The sequence below is a fragment of the Xenopus laevis genome, chromosome 2S, assembly GCF_017654675.1.
Source record: "Xenopus laevis strain J_2021 chromosome 2S, Xenopus_laevis_v10.1, whole genome shotgun sequence".
Taxonomy (NCBI): domain Eukaryota; kingdom Metazoa; phylum Chordata; class Amphibia; order Anura; family Pipidae; genus Xenopus; species Xenopus laevis.
This window is the reverse complement of record NC_054374.1, coordinates 142,002,396-142,024,911: the sequence shown is the minus strand read 5'-3', so window position 1 is coordinate 142,024,911 and position 22,516 is coordinate 142,002,396. Positions and strand designations below refer to the sequence as shown.

At 37.7% G+C, this 22,516-nt stretch overlaps 1 protein-coding gene across 2 annotated transcripts in view; it reads right to left on the bottom strand.

Moving 5' to 3' along the window:
• Window positions 1-3,500: 3,500 nt before the first annotated feature.
• Window positions 3,501-22,516, bottom strand: part of mrps31.S (mitochondrial ribosomal protein S31 S homeolog) — a 37,064-nt gene continuing 18,048 nt past the window's right edge. Inside the window, exons 5-7 of one of the 2 annotated variants that reach the window (XM_018250205.2) lie at window positions 18,865-18,938; window positions 6,982-7,125; window positions 3,501-3,925 (exon numbers count right to left, since the gene is read on the bottom strand). In XM_018250205.2, coding sequence (XP_018105694.1) covers window positions 3,693-3,925; window positions 6,982-7,125; window positions 18,865-18,938 — 451 coding nt within the window. In that variant the 3' untranslated portion in view covers window positions 3,501-3,692. Of the gene's footprint in view, window positions 3,926-6,981; window positions 7,126-18,864; window positions 18,942-22,516 lie in introns of both variants that reach the window. The other variant, XM_018250204.2, reaches the window with a different exon arrangement.

Here is a 22,516-nt window from a genome sequence, read left to right as displayed (position 1 = left end):
TGGAGAGCAGCGTTCCTAACAGAATGTAAACATATCATTTTATGCCTTTTTCTATTTAACATAACAAAGAAATCTGAATTAGGCTGTTTAAGAAAAGAATGCAATGATTGCTTACTATGAAAGGCAGAGAATGAGCAGTTGTGTAATACACATGTGCCAGTCAATGACTGCCTGCAATGCACATATTATTAATATACTTCCTCCACAACCAAACGTACTCATTTGTATTGAAAATACAAGTTCCAAAACCCTACTCACATCATACAGGATTATTATTAATAAACCCCTGGTATCTATTATAATCTTGCTCATTAAATTTAAATAGTGGGCGAGATAATTTGCATTTCAAAAAACATAAAAACATACAATTCATTTCTAGTACAAAACAATTTACTTTTAGTCCAAAAACAATATATTCTGTGCAATAAAATAATCTTCAGTCTTCAGTTTTTTTTTTAAAATAATTATTTTGAAGATCTCAGGTTCGGAACTTCAATGGAAGAATTTCAATGAATAGAATTGAGTCTGAAAGGAGGGATCAGCAACACAACATAAATCTGACCCTGTATGGTCTTTCTATATGTGGTTGCCAGCGTGAGTGTCCTATGGGCTGAACGGGAAGGACAACCAACAAAAAACTTCCCGAAATGTTGGACCAACCGAAAAAAGTTGAAATGTGTTTTGCCAGGTGATGTTTTTCAGCAGTTGTTTACGCTCATACAGCTAAAAACAATATATATGCCAAAATGCAACGGTACTTATCAATAATGATAGAATATGTTGTAGAATATACATTTGCAGTGATGCCCCCCTCAAATGGCAATGTGCGGTCATATAGGAAACTATAAATCTACCTCTTCGGTTTTTAAAGGACAAGGAAAGGCTTTATCCCAAATCTTTATTCTGTTCCTGCACCATCCTTGGTGTACCTGATCGCAAAGTTCCTTTTGTGAAACGGTTTACAGAAATCCTCTGGTAATTTTTCCCATTGAGCTTTAGTTGTGACCTCCATGTTCCTGAGTGTTCAGAGATGTGCACGTGTGCCAAAATTAAACCACCCCCTGACCTGAGCTCCTTGTCCCATCTTTCTAAGCGTGCTTGCGAATAATTCTTAATGCACATGCGCTGCCTGCCAAGTCAAAGTACTGAGCATACATCAGGGTTTGAGTCAGGGAGCTGTGGCTTTATCTCTATGTATCAACTCAGACTTTTTTTTCTGCAGTCACTCTTATGATCTGGAAAAGGGCTTGAACTGGACACGACTTAAATAAACGGATGTCACCACTGGAGGTATGCTCATTTACTTGTGTGTTTTGGGTCTTGTTGAAACCCATTTCAAGGGTATTTCCTCCTCAGCATAAGACAACATGACCTCCGAGTATTTTGATGTATGGAAACTGATCCATGATCCCTGGTATGAGATAAATAGGCCCAACACCATAGTATGAGAAACACCATGATGCTTGTGCCACCATGTTTCACTGTCTTCACTCTGTACTGTGACTTGAATTCAGTGTTTGGGGGTCGTCTGACAAAGCATCTGTGGTCCCTAGACCCAGAAAGAACAATCTTGCTTCATCAGTCCACAAAATGTTGAGCTATTTCTCTTTAGTCCAGTCAATGTGTTCTTTGGCAAATTGTAAGCTCTTCGGCACGTCTTTTTCTTTCAACACTGGGACTTTGCTGGGGCTTCTTGCCGATAGCTTTGCTTCACATAGGCGTCTTCTAATTGTAATAGTATCACAAGTACCTTTACACCTTCTTTGATCTTCCTGGAGCTGATCATTGGCGGAGTCTTTGCAATTTTGGCTTTTTTTCTATCCTTTCAAATGGATCTTTTAGGTTTGGCTTTGGTTGCCATTTTAAAGCATTTGAGAACATTTTAACGGAGCAACCTCTCATTTTATGCACTTCTTTATATGTTTTCTCCTCTCCAATCAACTTTTTAATCAAAGTCGCTGTTCTTCTGAAAAATGTCTGGAACGAGCCATTTTACTTAGATTTTCAGAGAGAAATGCACTATAACCCACATGCACAACATTTGCGTCTTCCTTCCTTAAATAATGGCCAGAATTGACACTTTTTTTTACAGAATGAACAACCTCACTAATTGAACTCCACACTACTATTCTTTGGAATAAACTATTATTTAGAACAAGCTATTATTATTTGGAAGAAGCCTCATTTAATGATTCAATGACACAGAATCAGCAGCATGTATGCCATGATTGTTGGGTATGTTAGTTTCCTATTACTCTTCTGCACTTACTAGTAAATTATTTTCCATGTAGAAATATAGAAAAACAGTGATTGATCAGGTTAGTGATGTAGGACTGCTTTTACTCTGAACACAACTGTATGTAAGGAAAATCATCCCTGCAATGCTGCTCTATGCTCATCAGTACAAGTACCATGTACCTTATCGGAGTCACTGAACTTCCTTTAGTGATGGCCTGGGGTCATAACGTGCAGTTTGATCCACAGCTTTCAAAAACCCTTTTTCTGGTAAGGTGCATAACAATAATAAAAATCATAAACTTTGCACATTTGCATCATTGATAAACGAATGGAGGAGGCAAACAGGTTTATGGTAAAGATGACAACTACATCACAAGTGTCTCAAAGGGAAATATTTTAAAGGAGAAGGAAACGTCCAATCCATGGGAGCTGCCAAACGTTAGGGCATTCCGTAAGGATTATAATGATTTGCCTACGTCGGGCCAGTGCTCCTGTTAGCAGAAAACTGCACTGACCTGAGGTATTTGTAAACGGGTGATCATCTGCCTCCCTTCTTCTTTCTTCAAAATACAGCGAGCGAAGGTAGAGCGCAAAAGCCAGCTTTTTTGTTAAAAGTCCAGCTTTTAACTTAACTACACATGTGCACCTGCATGAAGAAAGAAGGAAGGAAGGAAGGAAGAAAGAGGGTTGCTCACTCATAAGTACCCTGGGCTGGGGCAGTTTTCGGATAACAGAAGCACCGGCCTACGTATCAGTCCTGGGGGGTGCCCTAAAAAATGGTACCAACATGGATTAACCGTTTCCCTCTGCTTTGTTAATTTCAAATCCAAAAGGTGTCTTTATTAAAAAAGATGATTGAATGTTTACCAATGAAAGGATGAGGCGTGTAAAGTCTAAATCATAGTTTGGGGGGGGGGACGCTGCATTATTTATTCTCCTTCATGAGTGTTATATGTTCTGTTGGGAAACTGTTGGCACCTGTCACTTCTGGCAGAGGGGAAGCTCAGCAGGAACAGGCATCTTTTATACATACCATTGTATATACACAGCAACAGGGTCTTCATTTGTGACAAACTGTACATACCTTCATTCGGTAGCCAAACTTTTAGGGACTTGCCCGTGAGCACAAGCTTCTTTGAATCACAGTGTAGAGATGTAACCATAAAGCCTTTCCTTTTTATTAGTGGTCAGTATCTCAAATCTACATACACGCCTCCTTGAGTGATACATTTGTAATAACAAGAAGGAACAGGACATTTCAGTTATAAGAAAGCTGTGAATATTTTATTAATAGCCAAGAGAGACTTGTTTTATTAAGAGGTGAATAGTCAAACATTAAACTTTGCTGAAGAACATTGGTACCTTCTGTTAGATTTCTGAAGTCCACGCCACAGCTAGAAATGATATCCTTAATGAGCCAGTGTCTTGGGGTACTGTAACGTTCCGAATGTTCTTCAGTTGAGGTACACTTCGCACTCTTTTAGAATGTCTTCTTTTTGCTGAAAATAATCCTGGTACCACTCAATGTGTTCCCGCTTCTGTTTGACACTTAGGTAAGGGTTCTTGGAAAGGCCACAGACAACAAGCTCCATAAAGTGTCTAATGGGTCCTTGTTTTGGGAAGTCTTCCAAGTACTTGTCAAGGAATATGTGTTCGTGAAACTCTACCTTCTGCTCCTCATCAAGCCCTGGAAAGAGAGGTACTGATAATACAAATAAACGAAAAAAACTGTTTTTATTTAGTATAATTTTAGCAGGAGATGGTAATTAAAAGCAAAACGTTGGTGGCCCACTCACAACTCAGAAATACAAAGTACAGGAATCTCAAGAAGAGATCACCTCTCTCTGTTGAGAAATTTGAATAAACTGGACTTGAGTTGATTAGGTTTTGTAATGGAAAAGTCCATTTTCGTATAAAGATAAAGACATTGTGTTTAATGGTTAATACATTTCCCAATGACAAAATGTGATATGTAAATGAAACTGTAATTAGTGTAAGTTTTAACAATTTGCATTGTTGATAAGCACTTGGAGGAAGACAAGAGATTTGGGCTAAAGATGGTGGCTGCATTCCAAGCGGCTCAAAGGAAAATACTTTATGTAAACTCAAGAATTAGGAAAAAAGGGGGAAGAAAATTTTGGTGGTTCAATTGGGGGGTTATTGATTAACATATAACGGAAAATGTTATCTTAAGTTGAAGCTACTACAGGAACAAATCTATGGCTGAAAAGGTGTTTATTTCTTCATTCATTCATTACTAATTCAGTGCTTACAACCCAATATCTGTTCTTCATTCATGGCCACCCATAAACTTGGGTGTACATAAGTTTGTGCTGTAATCTGAAGTTTAATAATTGTCTTCCACAAACATGAACGTTGATGATCATTATTATTGCTGCTTGCCTAAAACCTTGACCGCATGATCCGTTCTTGTCGGAGTTGCAGTTTAAAGTGGACCGGTCATCCAGACACAAAAATCTGTATAATAAAAGTCCTTTTCAAATTAAACATGAAATCCAATTTCTATTTTTTATTAAAGCAAGCGTGCCTGCTTTATTTATGAATTCCCAGACTGAAGGATACAAGTTTCAAATAATTTATATTGTGTAATTAAAGTTAATTTTGCTTGACTAATGTGATAAAATAGGATTTTGAATATTCTTTTGGATGACGGGTCCCCTTTAAGCAGTCGAGGCAGGTGCCTGAGCACTATTTGCAAGTGTGGGTAGTGGATTAGAACGGCTCACACAGAGGAGCTTTCCTTGCTAGATCCATTCCTGTTGTTTAGGCAGAAGAAACAGAACAAAAGGCCATCTGCACATTCCTAATAGCTGCTTTCATCTCCATGACTTGGCTCTCTGGTGTTTTCTGCACAAGAGGAATAACACTATGGGGCAGATTCATTAAGGGTCGAATTTCGAAGTTAAAAATACTTCGAAATTCGACCCTCGAATTGAAATCCTTCGACTTCGAATATCGAAGTCGAAGGATTTAGCGCTAATCCTGCGATCGATCGATCGAAGGATTTTTCGTTCGATCGAACGATTAAATCCTTCGAATCGAACGATTCGAGGGATTTTAATCCAACGATCGAAGGAAAATCCTTCGATCAAAAAATCACAGGCAAGCCTATGGGGACCTTCCCCATAGGCTAACATTGACTTCGGTAGGTTTTACCTGCCGAAGTAAAGGGTCGAAGTTTTTTTTAAAGGGGAAGTACTTCGACTATCGAATGGTCGAATAGTCGAACGATTTTTAGTTCGAATCGTTCGATTTCGTTCGAATTCGAACGAATTTAACCAATTCGATGGTCGAAGTACCAAAAAAATACTTTGAAATTCAAATTTTTTTCATTCGAATCCTTCACTCGAGCTTCATGAATCGGCCCCTATATGTCCGGCACAATGACATGCAGCATTATAGTCTAGCAAGACACTCTGAATGCAGTTAAATGTAGCCTTGGAAGAGACCAATCATCGTATCAAGTCAAATTGCAAATATTTTCTCACCCACTTGAATAAAAATGTTAAATTGATGCTATGATTATACCCAAGGCCCCACATTTAAGGTAGGTCGTTTTTATACATATTTATGCAGTTCCACTCTGGTGCTTAGATGATTGCATTGGGACAACTAGTCTCCCTTCCACTACATTCAGTATTAAACAGAAAAAGAAAACAATATAAATACATTAATGTGCTGGGAACTGTACCCAGAGGCTGAAGGGGATGAAAGGCTAAAGTGTGCCTGTATAGAATTATATGCTTTAGGCATAGGCCTGGCAGTTGGCAAATGTGGTTATGCAAACACGAGTTGCTATCATGATTTGAAATATAGCCTTTGAGTCTATAGAATGGTGTGGCATCAGCCCAGTGTTTCTGCTTTGGAAATTTTAGATTAAAGAAAACCTTAAGAATAAATATGACTAAAAACACCATATTTAATATATTAAACCAGCTTAAAACTTTAGCATTTCTATAGTAATAATGATTCAGGCCTTCAAAGTTGTCTTAGGAGTTTCCCATCTTGGATTTTGTTAGAAGTGTCTGCGACACATGCTCAGTGGGCTCTGAGAAGCTAAGTTTAGGGGTCGTTCTAAATCATGAAGCAGAAACATTTATATTATATATTTTCAGTATATTGTGAGTCAGTCCCTAAACTCAGTAACTGACAGCAGTACACAGCATGTGCAGTGAATCAGCAGAAAAGAAGATGGGGAGCTACTAAGGCATCTTTGGTGGACTAGATATTTGATGCTATAGGGCTGTGATTGACTCGGGCTGGTATAGAAGCCCGAATGTAATGTGCCCTTCTTCTTTGGTTAAGCTTTAGTTCTCTCTTGAAGATGATGGTTTTCAAGAGTGATTTGTTTGAAAACCAATACAATTAGAGGGCCAAACACAATGTAATTGGGCAAACTGTCAAATTTAGCTGATAGTGCTCCTCACCTACCAAACGCGAAAATATTTCAATTTATAATGGGAAAATGACTACTATATTACAAGTAAATGTATATAAGTGTACATTTTATATGGAATGAATTATGAAATGATGAGGTGAGATGCCATAGTCTAATTGTGATCGGTAAAAAAGTGGTAATAGTGGTGTGGTCAGTGGAAAATAGCCAAGTATGGATTTCTCCAGACACAGTATTAAAGGATAAATGATAAGGATTTAAGTGTTCCTGTGGCTTAATCAGAGACAGATCAATGCCAAAATTATTTACATATGGCTTATACTTACCAGCTTCATTGTCAATTGGGAATGTCCAGAGTTTACCTTGCTTTGTCCACTGAATCATTTCTTCAAACCCATTTTTTGGCGGCTGCTCACTAGTGGAGGCTATTGTATTAGCTAGTTCCACGTCCCACAGACTAGGATATTGTTCTGGGAAAAGAAAGTGAGAAAACCAAAGCCATTTAAATTGGAACTATATGTTTACAAAGAAAATGTAACCAACATATATATATATATATATATATATATATATATATATATATATATGCTAATAAGTGACCAATCAAAGAATCCTATTAAATTGGCAAATATAAATCGGTATACATTGCCCTTTAATAAGTTTTACCTTGAACTACCATTTTGTGATGTTGTGCGTTTCAGCACTTGTGAAGGCATCCATTGAGATCAGAAGAAAGAAAGAAGGTTCTATCTTAATATTCAAAAATTACATAAATTGGAGAGGCTTCAGTTGGGGGGTTTTGCCTTCTTGTGGATCGTCCAGCAGGTTTCATTTAGACCTAAAGGATGAACTCGATGGACTTGTCCTTTTTCATCCGATATTCCCGTATAACCATGTTACATAAAATATCAATTTCACAATGACGTAGGTGTGTGCTTATTTAAAAATCAATTGAGGTTGGTAACTAGTGTCCACAACCAACAATAATAAAAATTCACCCACAATATGAATTCAGAGCAAGCTGGAAATATAATTGTAATACACAGCTAAATGGAAGCTGATATGCTTTATTTCATCCGACATATTTCCAACCCAAAGACAAGTGTGCTAAACTGTTAAAGGGGAACTATCACAAAAATTAAAATTTAAAATAAGCTTCAGCATACAGAAATAAGAAACTTTCTAAATAGAATCAATTAAAAAGTCTGTACTGTTTCTGAATAAAGTTTATCTTCACTATTCCTCTCTCAGCATCTGTTTCTCTTCCTTCTCTCTTCATGCAGGAGTTGGGTGTCAGATAATCATTGACAGTTAGATCCAATATATCTTATAGGGGGACTCCTTTTGCTTGTATTAGAGCTCACTCTATTAAAATCACCAGCCAACATGTCTCTCTACATGCAGAATTTGTGCAAAAGGCAGTTATTTTGTTAGATTTTGTTTCTACTGGAATCAGTTATTTGAGTGAGCTCTAATTCATCTGCTAGGAAAGGGAGCCCCCTCTATAAGATACATTGGATGTAACTGTCAATGAATATCTGACACCCAACTGCTGCATGAAGAGAAAATGATGAGAAACAGATGCTGAGAGAGGAAAAGTAAAGATAAACTTGATTATTTTTAAAGACGATGCAGAATATTTAATCAATTGTATTTACAGTTTCTTATTTCAGTATGATGAAGCTTATATTACATTTTCATTTTCGCAATAGTTCCCCTTTAAGTAGTAAGAGAGTAAAACAGAGTGAGAGGGTGGCGTTTATTTATATGCATTTATATTCACAAACACCCAAATAATTCCCTTCTATTCCCACTTGGCACTTCAGACTATAATGGTATGAAGAGTCCCAGGTACATGTGCCCTTTGAAATAATGATTGACAAAAATTGATCAAAGCAATGTGTGTTTAATCAGGTTGGTAGTAAGCAATGACCCCATCACATACTCCTAAAAGTAAGCACCAAAAAAAAAATAATGATAGTGTCCCACCACATGGCAGAAATAAATGATCCTTTGTAAAGTTAAGAGTGTTGATAATAGTATTTCTAGTGTTAATAGGCATTAAAATAATAAATGGCAAATTATAAAGTACAGAAGAGTTCCGATATCCTCAACACATTGAGATGAAATGCACCTTGAAATCAGAAGTGGAATGAAAAGCTGCCAGGCTGGGCTGTGTCTAGACACTGGGCAAATTAGATTTCCAGTTTTAAACTTCTATTTACTATTTTTTTATTTTAACCCAGCAAAAGTTTAAGCCTTTTAACAGCAGGTTGGAGGATGTTCTGCCAGGGATGACATTCAAGCACATCCCTGCTAGACCAATAAAACCACACTCAGTCTTCTACATTAATGTGGCCCAGGACACACAAGAATAATGGAAACCTTATGACCAAACCTTGCATTGAAAATAATGTTTCATTAACTCACCAAAAAAGGTGAGCCATAATTAGCCACGCACCAATGTAATGCAATGGAATATATTAACTTTACCCCTAAATAAATATATTTGGTTATATTCCAATTTTATTCTGATATAAAACATTTCAACCATGAACCAGTATGATGATAAAAAAAAGGAACCTGTTTCTACAACAGAACATTATTGGGGTTGAGGTTTGCCACCCATCTCTACAGGCTCTAGTCCCATAGTGTTAATTGGACTGTTCAACAACAGATACTTTAATTTACTCGAAGTTACTAACACAGTCTTTAGTTTTAAGGGGTGGTTCACCTTTAAGTTAAGTTACCTTCACAGCTTTCATATGGGCCTCACTGACTCCATTTAAAAACAAAAGCTGTGTAAGGCTAATTGTTATTGCTACATTTAATTACTCGTCTTTCTATGCAGGTCCTGTCCTATTTATTCAATAATTGAATTACCTCATTGATAGGGTAATTTGGATCCTAGCTACAAGATATTTTTGGTTGGCTAGATTGTTTAATCTAACTAAATCCTACATACAGTATATACATATAGTGACCTAAAACAACATCAGTTTTTTTGATTTTCAAACATAGCCGAATTTCGAAGTATTTTTTGGGTTACTTCGGCCTTCGACTACGAATCGAACGAATCAAACTAAAAATCTATTCTATTCGACCATTTGATAGTCGAAGTACTGTCTCTTTAAAAAAAACTTTGACTAGCGACTTCGCCAGCTAAAACCTACCGCGCAACAATGTTAAGTCTATGGGGACCTTCCCCATAGGCTTTCTAAGTAATTTCTGATTGAAGGAAAATCGTTCAATCGATGGATTAAAATCCTCGATTTTTCCTTCGATCGAACGAAATGCGGTAAATCCTTCGACTTCAATATTCAGAGTCAAAGGATTTTACTTCGATGGTCAAATATCGAGGGTTAATTAACCCTCGATATTCGACCCATAGTAAATGTGCCCCTTAGTGTAACAAATGAAACACAAATTATTATATTTGGTCATTTATTTATTGAAAAACTGATCCAATAACATATATTTGGCAAAAATAAGCGAATCCTTAGGATTATCATATAAACTGAAGGTGAAATTCGAGTCTGGTGTTTTCAGTCAGTGGGATATCAATCAGGTGTGAGTGAAAGACCCTGATTTATTTAAAGAACAGGGATCCAGCAAAGCCTGATCACACATACAACACATTTGTAGATTTGTATCATGGCTCGAAAAAAAAAAAAAAGAAGTGCCTGAGGACATCAGAAAAAGAGTTATTGATGCCCATAAAGCTGGAAAAGTATCTCTTAAGACTTTGGACTCCACCAATCAACAGTTAGACAGAATGTGTACAAAGAAGAAATTCAAGACCGTTGTTACCCTATCCAGAAGTGGTTGACCATCATAGAAAACACCAACTACAAGGCATTTAATAGTCCGAGAGGAACCCAGGGTGACTTCTAAGAAACTTAAAGCCTGTCTCACATTGGTGAATGTTGATGTTCATGAGTCCACCATCAGAAGAACACTGAACAGCAGGTGTGTATTATTACAGTTTATTTTAGTTGCAGTTATTGCTGCACAAGTGGATCACACCAAATACTGAGAGAAAGTGAATATGGATTCACTTACTATTGTCACACACACATATGTTTTTGTATAATTTTTTCAATAAATACATGACCAAATATAATAATCTGTGTTTCATTTGTTTTACTAAGTTTTCTTTATTTACTTTTAGGACTTGTTTGAAAAACAGATGATGTTTTTGGTCAATGAATATAAAAAATATATAGAACATTTAAAGGGTTCACAAATTTTCAAGCACCACTGTTTATATTTACTACACAGTTAGGTCCTTAAATATTAGGACAGACAACTTGTTTTTTCTAATTTTGGTTCTGTACATTACCACATTGAATTTTAAATGAAACAACTCAGATGCAGTTGAACTGCAGACTTTCAGCTTTTATTCAGTGGGTTGAACAAAAAGATTGCATAAAAATGTGAGCTAAAGCCTTTTTAAACAATCACTTCATTTCAGGGGCTCGAAAGTAATTGGACAATTGACTCAAAGGCTATTTCATGGGCAGGTGTGGGCAATTCCTTCGTTATGGCATTATCAATGAAGCAGATAAAAGCCCTGGAGTTGATTTGAGGAGGGGGTACTTGTATGTGGAAGATTTTGACAACCTGAGGTCAAAGGAGCTCTCCATGCAGGTGAAACAAGACATCCTTAAGCTGCAAAACAGAAAAAACCCATCCGAGAAAATGCTACAATATTAGGCGTGGCAAAATCTACAGTTTGGTACATCCTGAGAAAGAAAGAAAACACTGGTGAACTCAGCTACGCAAAAAGACCTGGACGTCCACGGAAGACAACAGTTGCACATGATCACAGAATCATTTTCATGGTGAAGAGAAACCACTTCGCAACAGCCAAACAACACTCTCCAGGAGGTAGGTGTATTGATATCCAAGTCTACCATAAAGAGAAGACTGCATGAAAGTAAATACAGAGGGTGCACTGCAAGGCGCAAGCCACTCATAAGCATCAAGAATAGAAAGGCTAGATTGGACTTTGCTAAAAAAAAAAAAAAACCATCTAAAAAGGCCAGCACAGTTCTGGAAAAAACATTCTTTGGACAGATGAAACCAAGAATGATGGCAAAAAAAAAAAGTATGGAGAAGCCGTGGAACAGCTCATGATACAAAGCATACCACATCATCTGTAAAACATTTCGGTGATGGCTTAGGCGTGCATGGCTGCCAGTGGTGTGATACAGGACAGAAGCAGCCGAATGAATTCTGAGGTGTTCAGAGACACGGTCTGCTCAAATCCAGCTAAATGCAGTCAAATTGATTGGGAGGTGTTTCATAATACAGATGGACAATGACCCAAAACATAGAGCCAAAGCAACCAAGGAGTTTATTAAAGCAAAGACTGGCCAAGTCAGTCACCTGATCTGAACCCAAATGAGCTGCATTTTACTTGCTGAAGACTCAGACAGAAAGACCCACAAACAAACAGCAACTGAAAGCTACTGCAATAAAGGCCTGGCAGAGCATTAAAAGGAGAAAACCCAGAATCTGGTGATGTCCATGAGTTCAAGACTTCAGGCTGTCATTGCCAGCAAAGTATCAGAAATTAAATTCTTATTTTCAGATTTTAATTTCTCCAATTACTTTAAAGTCCCTGAAATGCAGTAATTGTGTTAAAAAAAAAAAGCTCTAGTTCCTCACATTTTTATGCAATTTTAGAAAAAAAGAAGTCTGTCCAAATTTTTATTTACCTTTTTTAATATGCCACTTAATCTGATATGAACAATATGCTGCTTAAGTGCAGTATTCATACTGGGGGTATAGATTTCCATTTTTAGTAAAACAGAATCACATTATTTACAGATGAACAAATACCATGTATAGATGCATCACAGTTAATTTAATACTAGTCAAATAAACTGCTTAGTATACACTCTAGTATACAAAGAGTTAAAATTGTGCCCTTGTTATTAAACGCAGAGATTCTTTGTATTAAATAAATAACTTTAATCCCTCTAGAAAACTGTACACGTATGGAGAATGAGAGATGACATATCACTAACAAGCTGAGCAGTTTTGCTTTCATATGATCCGGTAAGCATGGCACGGCCCAGACATTTCGTTCTCAGAGTATCACACTGATATTTAATTTAGTACATCAAGGACATGATGCAGGAGACCTTCCAAGGATCAAATATCTCCTGGTATTTCCTGCTGCTCTGAGAAAATACTAATATTCTACAATCCTTTTCTCAGACCACCACAAGACTTCATTTCAGGCTGCTTATTTTAATAGGATTCTTCATTCTGTAGGAACTAAGCTGAAAGCTTGGCACAAAATCGAAATACTCACAATCGCTCTACACTTCTTGGCTCTTTTCTTGTCACTTTTGGCAGTTTTTTAAAAAATTAAAATACCCAAACCAAAGAATAGCTTGTAATATCCTTACATTTTACAATCGGGGGTACATCATTCACTATTTTGCCTATGTTATTTTCAGCATATTATAAAAATATAGAGTATACAAAGCTTATACTAAGAGCTTTTATGAAGTCATGGAGTTCTAACATGACTTTCTGAAGACCTCATGGTTCAGAGTGAGGGGTATATTATTTCTTATACAGGTATCGGACCGGTTATCCAGAATGCTTGGGACCTGGGGTTTTACGGAAAAGGGATCTAATTTGGATCTTCATACCTTGAAAAAAATTCTGTAAACATTAAACAAAACCAATAGGCTGTTTTTGATTCCAATAAGGATTAATTATATCTTAGATGGGATCAAATAGAATGTACCTTTTATTATTACAGAGAAAAATGAAATCATTTTGAAAAATTTGGATTATCTGATTATAATGGAGTCTATGGGAGACAGCCTTTCCATAATTCGGAGCTTTCTGGATTATGGTCTCCGGATAACAGATCCAATACCTAAAACTCAATAGCACTCTTCTTTTGTGGTCCCAGTTCTTGAAATTATAGCAAGAAAGATTCCGTACGTAGTTTCCACCAGATATCGGCCTATGTATGGCCAAGCTTTAACTTTTTTTTTTATTATGTATTCTTTTAAGAAGTTTTCATTAGCAGAGATTTTTAATTTATCAGCTGTTGCTGCTGAATATCCAACATACCAAGGCTCCCAAGCCAACAAAGTAATGGACCAGAAGACCTAGTTTACCTAGTAGAGGGGTGATCCCTTTTAAAGGGGATGTTCACTTTTAAATTACATTTTCTCATGACGCAGAGAGTAATAATCTAAAAAAGGTGCAATTGGTTTTAATTTTTTATTATTTGAAGGTTTTTGAGTTATTTAGCATTCTATCGAACAGCTCTCCAGTTTGCAATTTCAGCAATCTGGTTGCTAGGCACATTACCCTAGCAACTATGTGCTGATTTGAAAAAGACTGGCATATGAATAGGAGAGGGTCTGAATAGAAAGATGAGCAATAAAACACAGTAATAGCAATAAATGTGTAGCCTTACAGTATTTGTTTTTTTAGATGGGGGTCAGTCTATCTTCTGGAAAGAGTCAGAAGCAAATAATTAAAAATAACTTTACAAAAACAAAACATTAAGTTCAGTTGAAGAGTTGCTTAGAATTAGCCATTCTATAACATATTAAAGTTAACTTAAAGGTGAACTGCCCCTTTAACTGGTATTTAATGTACACCTCGCTATTATAGTAACCAGAGACAGATTAAGGTGCTTGCTCCATGCTGCCCCCTACCTTTCCACAACATCAGTGGGAAAACCTACAGTGGGTTTCTATGTTGAGGCTCCTTTAGGGGCTACCATCAGATCTGAGGTTTTTAACTAGCCTCATGGATGAAACAGCAGTGCAAGAATAGGAGCTGCAATATAGAGGGTCAGTACCATAGGTTTGTAAAACGGATCATCTTCCACAAGGTTTTTGGCTCCCCAACAGGGAGAACATTGATAACTGCTTAATACAGGATAAGTCTGTTAGTTTATATAGCAAATTGTTCGAGGTTGAGGAAATAAAGTTTTCATAGAATTTTCTCTTGACTAAAGCTCACCCACTGGGGTTCAAAGAACAGCCAGGGGAGTTTCTGATGTTTCTGATCAGACCCAAACTAAAGACTGGTTTTGCCCAAATCAGGGGGGTTATTAGTGTAGTTTAGGGTTCTCTGATCTTTATAAATAGAGCTGGTGAGGAAGATCCAGGAGGAGAATCCAGATGAAAAACATTTAGACCGAGGAGCCCTTCTTCATTAGAAAGCAAAGCAAAAATAACCCAGATAATGACACACAAATCCACTGCTGAAACTCCTGCTGTCATAGTCTGTCTCCCCAAGTGCAAAATAGTGTAGGCCCCTGTAAATTCCTTTACAAGATCCTCTTCAAACTGTAGATGGCTATGTGCTGCAGGGATGCCAGGGAAAGGCGAAGAAGTTGTGTAATATACTATGAACTTTAGTTCTAATATGGGACCAGTTATCCAGAAAGATCAGGGCCTAAAGTCTACTAGAAAGTCATGTAAACCCAATAGGCTGGTTTTGCTTCCAATAAGGAATAATTATATTTTAATTTGGGTCAAGTACAAGTTACGGTTTCATTATAACAGAGAAAAAAGGAAATCGTTTTTAAAAATTTGGATTATTGGAATACAATGAGGAGTCTATGGGAGACGGGAATTCCATTATTCAGAACTTTCTGGATAATGGGTTTCCGGGTTAACAGATTCCATACCTGTATCACTCTCGTTATATCTATCTATCCATCATCTATCATCATTTATCTATCTATCCATCATCATCATTTATCTATCTATCCATCATCTATCATCATTTATCTATCTATCCATCATCTATCATCATTTATCTATCTATCCATCATCTATCATCATTTATCTATCTATCCATCATCATCATCTATCCATCTATCCATCATCATCATCTATCCATCTATCCATCATCATCATCTATCCATCTATCCATCATCATCATCATCTATCCATCTATCCATCATCATCAGCTATCCATCATCTATCTATCTATCTATCCATCATCATCATCTATCCATCTATCCATCATCATCATCTATCCATCTATCCATCATCATCATCTATCCATCTATCCATCATCATCATCTATCCATCTATCCATCATCATCATCTATCCATCTATCCATCCATCATCTATCCATCCATCCATCCATCCATCCATCAATCATCCATCCATCCATCAATCATCCATCCATCATCCATCCATCCATCAATCATCCATCCATCATCCATCAATCATCCATCAATCATCCATCAATCATCCATCCATCCGTCATCTATCCGTCATCTATCCGTCATCTATCCGTCATCTATCCGTCATCTATCCGTCATCTATCCGTCATCTATCCGTCATCTATCCGTCATCTATCCGTCATCTATCCGTCATCTACCCGTCATCTATCCGTCTATACTGTATGTAAAGATAAGTTTGACACTGTAAACGGTTTTAAGTTCAAAACAAAAGGATGTAAACAGTTATATTCTTAGACAATCTGCTTTGTTGTTCGTTTGAGGTTTTTAGAATTATTTGCCCTTTAGCCTTCCCTGCAGCAGGCCATGGATTGTAAATTCCGGGGGCCATAAACACCTTGTCTTCCAGTTCAGCCTCTCTCCTATTTATTTTCCAATCTGCTGTCAAACCACTGGTTATTGGGTTATGGCAACCTGAACAACCAGAAAATTTTACATTCCAGTGAAGAGTTGCAAATAAAAAGGTAAATGAAGGACACACATTACATTAAAAATACAAATAAATTGCAAACAGAATACTATTGTCAATAGAGGTCATTTGGCTGTCGTCCAAGGGCTGGAACCCACTGGGTTTTTTCCCCAGTGTCCCACCAGTCCAGTCTGACCCTGTCTTTCTGCCTCCTGTTCCACATTAAGTGCAAGTTCATCCAGTAGGTGGCAGTAGTGCTGGGCTCTCAGTTGGGCTGTGCCAATAGATGCAGCAGACATGCTCCTAAATAACTGGCAGCACAGTAGGGTTGCCACCTCACCCGTTTAAAACCGAACATATATGGAATCCACAGCCTGCATGGCTAATTCTCAATTCATTTACATGCATGCTGCAGACTGAACTGATTTAGGGTAGGATTACATGGACGATTTTGACGAGATCCGACGCGCTGTGCAAAAACGGATCAACGCTGCGACACTGTCCAACAATGCTATTACTTACCTTGTTTCTGTCACATCAGACGTTTTTGCACAGGGCGCGGATTGCGCAGAAATCGTCCGTGTAGTCCTACCCTAACGTGCAACCATGCATCTAAATGAATTGATAATTAGCCATGCAGGCTGTGGATTCCATATGTGTTCAGTATTAAAGGGGCAAGGTGGCAACCCTAAGCACACATCATTTTGAAAGTAAATGCTAGAAGTGAATTGAACAGACCAAAATTTATAAGTGCGATTGTTCTAAAGTGCAAGTGCAAATGCACCAATTTTGATATACCAATGCAATTGTTTCAGATGTAATTCCCCCTGGCAACCACAATCATACTGGAATTGTGGAGGAAAATGCTGCATTGTGGGTACAAAAAAGTGGCTTGGGTCTGTAATTTCACTCTTATTAATTTAATTACATCTAAAAATACAGCTGATGGCACCTCTGGCGGTCAATAACAGCTTTACTCATCATTAGGGGACTTTTAAATTCATATTTCTATACATTCGTGTAGTTGTGTAGAGTCAATGTTTTGTCTGCACATTATGCTACAGTCTCACCTCTATTATCTAATTAAGGCTAAAAAAAAAACAAAACACACAAGATAGCCCTAATTATAAATGGGGTAAATATTTCCCTTTTCTGGCAGTTAAGAGGAGGTAAAAAAAATAGAATATGTGGTGAGGGGGGCTTTAACATACATGAGTAGTTAGCAAACAGCTGCAACATTTAGGTAGAAAACAAGCTACAAGTTGTAATTATTAACATATTGGGTGCCAGACCGCTCTCTGAAAAAGTCTAACTGATGATTTCCACCCTGAAATCTCTCTATAAAAAATAGAATACAAGTTTACATTTAAAGGAACAGTAACACCAAAAATAAAATGTTTTAAAGTCATTAAAATGTCATGTAGTGTTGCTCTGCACTGGAAAACTGCGGTTATTGTTTCAGAAACACTACTACAGTTCATATAAACAAGCTGCTATGTAGCAATGGCAGAAATTGAATAAGGCTATATGGCACAGGTTAAATGGATAACAGATAACACCATTATGTTCTACAGAGCTTATTTGCTGTGTAACCTGAGCCTTTTCTCCTTTGAATGGCTGCCCCCGTTGCTACACAGCAGCTTATTTATATAAACAATAGTAGTGTTTCTTAAGCAAACACAACAGTTTTAATAGTGCAGGGCAACACTGCATTATATTTGTATTGCTTTAAAACACTCATTTTTTGGTGTTACTGTTCCTTTAAGAGAGCAATATAAACCTAAATTGTTCTGCATTTTTGTACAGGTATGGCATCTGTTATCTGGAAACCCGTTATTCAGAAAGCTCAGAATTAAAGAAAGGCCATTTCCCATAGACTCCATTTTATCCAAATAGCCCAGATTATTAAAAATGATTTCCCTTTTCTCTGTAATAATTAAACAGTACTTTGTACTTGATCAAAACTAAGATAGAATGAATCCTTATTGGAAGCAAAACCAGCCTATTGGGTTTATTTAATGTTTACATGACTTTCTAGAAGATCCAAATTACGGGAAAAAATCCAGAAAACACCAGGTCCTCTAAAGTATGAATAATTATAATGTTCATGGACATTAGAGCATAAAGGCATTAGTCACTGCACACTGCTGGCACAAAATGAGTTGTGCATATGAAAGTATTGTAATATAAGATTAAAAGTTAATTCCCCAATTGACATATCATGTGACTGACAGAATAGGGAAGGAATTTACAGCAAGCACATGGGGTATGGTGCTTAGTCGTTTGCCAAGTAAGAGAGAGAGTATGAGCAACTCTCTGGCGTGCACAGAGTTAAATAAAGCCCCAGTCTCTGCATATGGCTCAGACTAAATGAGTCAGGATTATAAAAAGTACTACAATATCAAACAAATGAAGTCACTGTAGAATGCAAGAATCGAGTGTTCTCTATTGGGGTGGGGGGGGATCATGTGATCCAGATAACAGAGCAGCCTGCAGATCTGCCGCACAGTACGAACCCTGCAGTTGGGCACTAGGGGACGGCTTCTACTGACCTGTTCCAGTTGGCTGTTCAGGGTCGGCAAAAACAGGAAATATGTTCAACCGTCTTCCAGAATACAGTCCTCTCCTGCTGCGAGAGAGAAAAACACATTCAGTGACTGCCACTGGCTTGACTTGTCACATACAAATACAATATTCTCTGTATCCTTACACACACAACAACACAAGCACACCTCATTGTACCCCAATTAAATATACATTGAACACAGCAAAGTGCACACATGCTCACCCGAACATGGAAATATTTTGCTGACGGAGAATAAAGAGCTGCTTTTTAGTGGGTATGAGGCTGCAATGTGCAACAGTAACAAGCATTCATTTAAAGGGATACTGTCATGGGAAAACATGTTTATTTTCAAAACGCATCAGTTAATAGCGCTGCTCCAGCAGAATTCTGCACTGAAATCCATTTTTCAAAAGAGCAACAGATTTTTTTATATTCAATTTTGAAATCTGACATTGGGCTAGAACAATTGTCAGTTTCCCATCTGCCCCCAGTCATGTGACTTGTGCTCTGATAAACTTCAGTCACTCTTTACTGCAAGTTGGAGTGATATCACCACCCCCCCCCCAGCAGCCTAGCAAAAGAACAATGGGAAGGTAACCAGATAGCAGCTCCCTAACACAAGATAACAGCTGCCTGGTAGATCTAAGAACAGTAAAAGCCAAGTCCCACTGAGACACATTCAGTTACATTAAATAGGAGAAATAACAGCCTGCCAGAAAGTAGTTCCATCCTAAAGTGCAGGCACAAGTAACCTGACTGGGGCAGCTGGGAAACTGACAATATGTCTAGCCCCATGTCAGATTTCAAAATTGAATATAAAAATATCTGTTTGAATTGGATTTCAGTGCAGAATTCTGCTGGAGCAGCACTATTAACTGATGTGTTTTGAAAAAAAACATGTTTTCCCATGACAGTATCCCTTTAATGAAGATCTGCTCACAGGGCAAGGCCTCAGTTATTTTTAATGCACCATTCATATAAGGGTATAAGTGAAATGCAGGCTATCACCTGCTGATGCACTGGCACCTATATTGTATGCTGTATTTTGCAACACATCTGATCAACGAACCAACTAGTATCCATGGAACAAAGCTATCCATCGTGATCATCCCTCCAATATACATGTATCGACAAATCGGATGAAGTGATTGTATGGTCAATTTAAAAACCTGATTTCTAGATGCGTCCACATCTATCATGAAAAGTTAAAGGGGTAGTTCACCTTTAAGTTGACGTTTAGTATGTTTTAAGAATGTTCTAGTCTTAGCACTGTTTAAACTGATTTTCATTCTAAATACAGTATACGGCCTTTAAAGGGAATGTAAAAGCAAAAAAATTAAATCCCATTTTTACTTTCTTTAATGAAAAAGAAACCTATCTCCAATATACTTTAATTAAGAAATGTGTACCGTTTTTTATATGAAACCTGACTGTATGTAGTGAAATTCTCCCTTCATTTACTACTGTGGATTGGAATTGTCAGATGGTCTGAGCAAGGAAACAATTATGGATGCACCGAATCCAGGATTCGGTTCGGGATTCGGAAAGGATTCCGCCTTTTTCAGCAGGATTCGGCCGAATCCTTCTGCCCGGCTGAACCGAATCCGAATTTGCATATGCAAATTCAGAGTGGGGAGGTAAATCAGCCGACTTTTTTTCACGAAACAAGGAAGTTAAAAATGTTTTCCCCTTCCCACCCCTAATTTGCATATACAAATTAGGGTTCGGATTCGGTTCAGTATTAGGCCAAATTCTTCGTGAAGCATTCGGGGGTTCGGCCGAATCCAAAATAGTGGATTCGGTGCATCCCTAGAAACAATCACACATGAACAGCAGGGGGAGCACCCGCAGTCTTACCTGCTTGGACCGACTACCCAACCTGCAAGCACCTTATCCGCAAACCGGGCCTGCAAACTACTGACCATCAAGAAGTGCTGTCATTGTAAACCGGAAGTGACATCATCAGAAGTAGTTGTGATCAGAAAAAAAAGTAAAACTCGCTATTGAGAAGACCTGCGGCCCGACCCGCGACCACACAGAACCGCCGACCCGCTTATATACCTGGAACTTCTACCCACAAGTGGGTAACCCACTGGTACCCGACCCGCTGCAGGACTCTTCCAAAGGTGTTGTTCATAACTACTGGAAAGGTAGCATTCATACGGAACCCATTGGTAAAGGGGCATTTACATGGAATAGATTACTGGAAAAACCATAGCAGAAGACAATGCAAAGAAAAGAAATAAGAATATCAACACATGAATGAAAGCAGTGTGGCCGTCTAGGTGCGAAAAGCTGTATAAATAGCGGATTAGTTGTCCAAAATGGGCCTGAAGCTGGTCTAAGTGTGGCTAATATTTTTCGTTCTTAAAACATGGGGTACAAATATGGGCCTTTTATAGAAATCCAGCAATACAATTTCCCTTAGCACACTTTGTCAACAGACAAATTATTAGTGTTTAACTATTCCACACTTACCTAGATCTAACCTATAAAATTTTGTAATGTTTTCTGTTTTTTGTAATTTATAATAACATTAAGGTATGGTGCTCTACATTATTAACAGACTCTTTATCCCAGGGCCCAAGCATTCCAGATCTGTGTAATGATCATAGGATGCCTTCAAAGGCAAACTGAAACCCAAATTAGGCTAGAAATACTACCTTTTGCCCCAAGCCACCAAAATCCCTTTTGGCAGTTAATAGATCTTTGCCTCCAAATATGCCCTATTTTTCTGTTGATCCACAGCACACGCTTTGGGCTATCAGTTACCAGAGCTTATACAGCATATACACAAAGAAAATTCATAATACAAGGGTGATTAATGATAAATTCAGGTTCATATTACCAGACAGCACATTAACCAGTGCCCTGGGTATCAGAGCCGATTAAAGGAGAACTAAACCATTAAAATAAATATGGCTAGAAATGCCATAATTTTTATATTGAATTTATTGAACTAGCCTCAATTATGAGCATCTCTATAGTAGTAATGATCCAGGACATCAAAGTTGTCACAGGAGTTTCCCATCTTGGGATTGTTTTAGGCACGTCAGTGACATGCACATGCTCAGTGTGTGTTCGAGCAGCTGTTGAGAAGATACATTTAGCGGTTTTGCAAATCATTAAAGGGATACGGTCATGGTCATTTTTAACGCATCAGTTAATAGTGCTGCCCTAACATAATTCTGCACTGAAATCTGTTTCTCAAAAGAGCAAACAGATTTTTTTATATTTCATTTTGAAATCTGACATAGGGCTAGACATATTGTCAGTTTCCCAGGTGCCCCCAGTCATGTGACTTGTGCTCTGATAAACTTCAGTCACTCTTTACTGCTGTACTGCAAGTTGGAGTGATATCACTGAACAAGCCTCAATTAATTATTCAATTACACCGAATCAGCAGCATGCAATAGGACACACCTGTGTACAACTTTGATTGCATAGGTGACAGCTATTGCTGCTTAATTGTACAGTAAATTCAGTATATAATCGGACAGCATTGCCAGCCATTTGTTTAGGGTGTAGTTCTCCTTTTAAAATAATGCAATATAGCATACTCAGTATATCATACACATTATAAGGAGCATAACGCAAGACCATACTCCGGAATGATAAAAGAGCATAGCCTCCTGGCA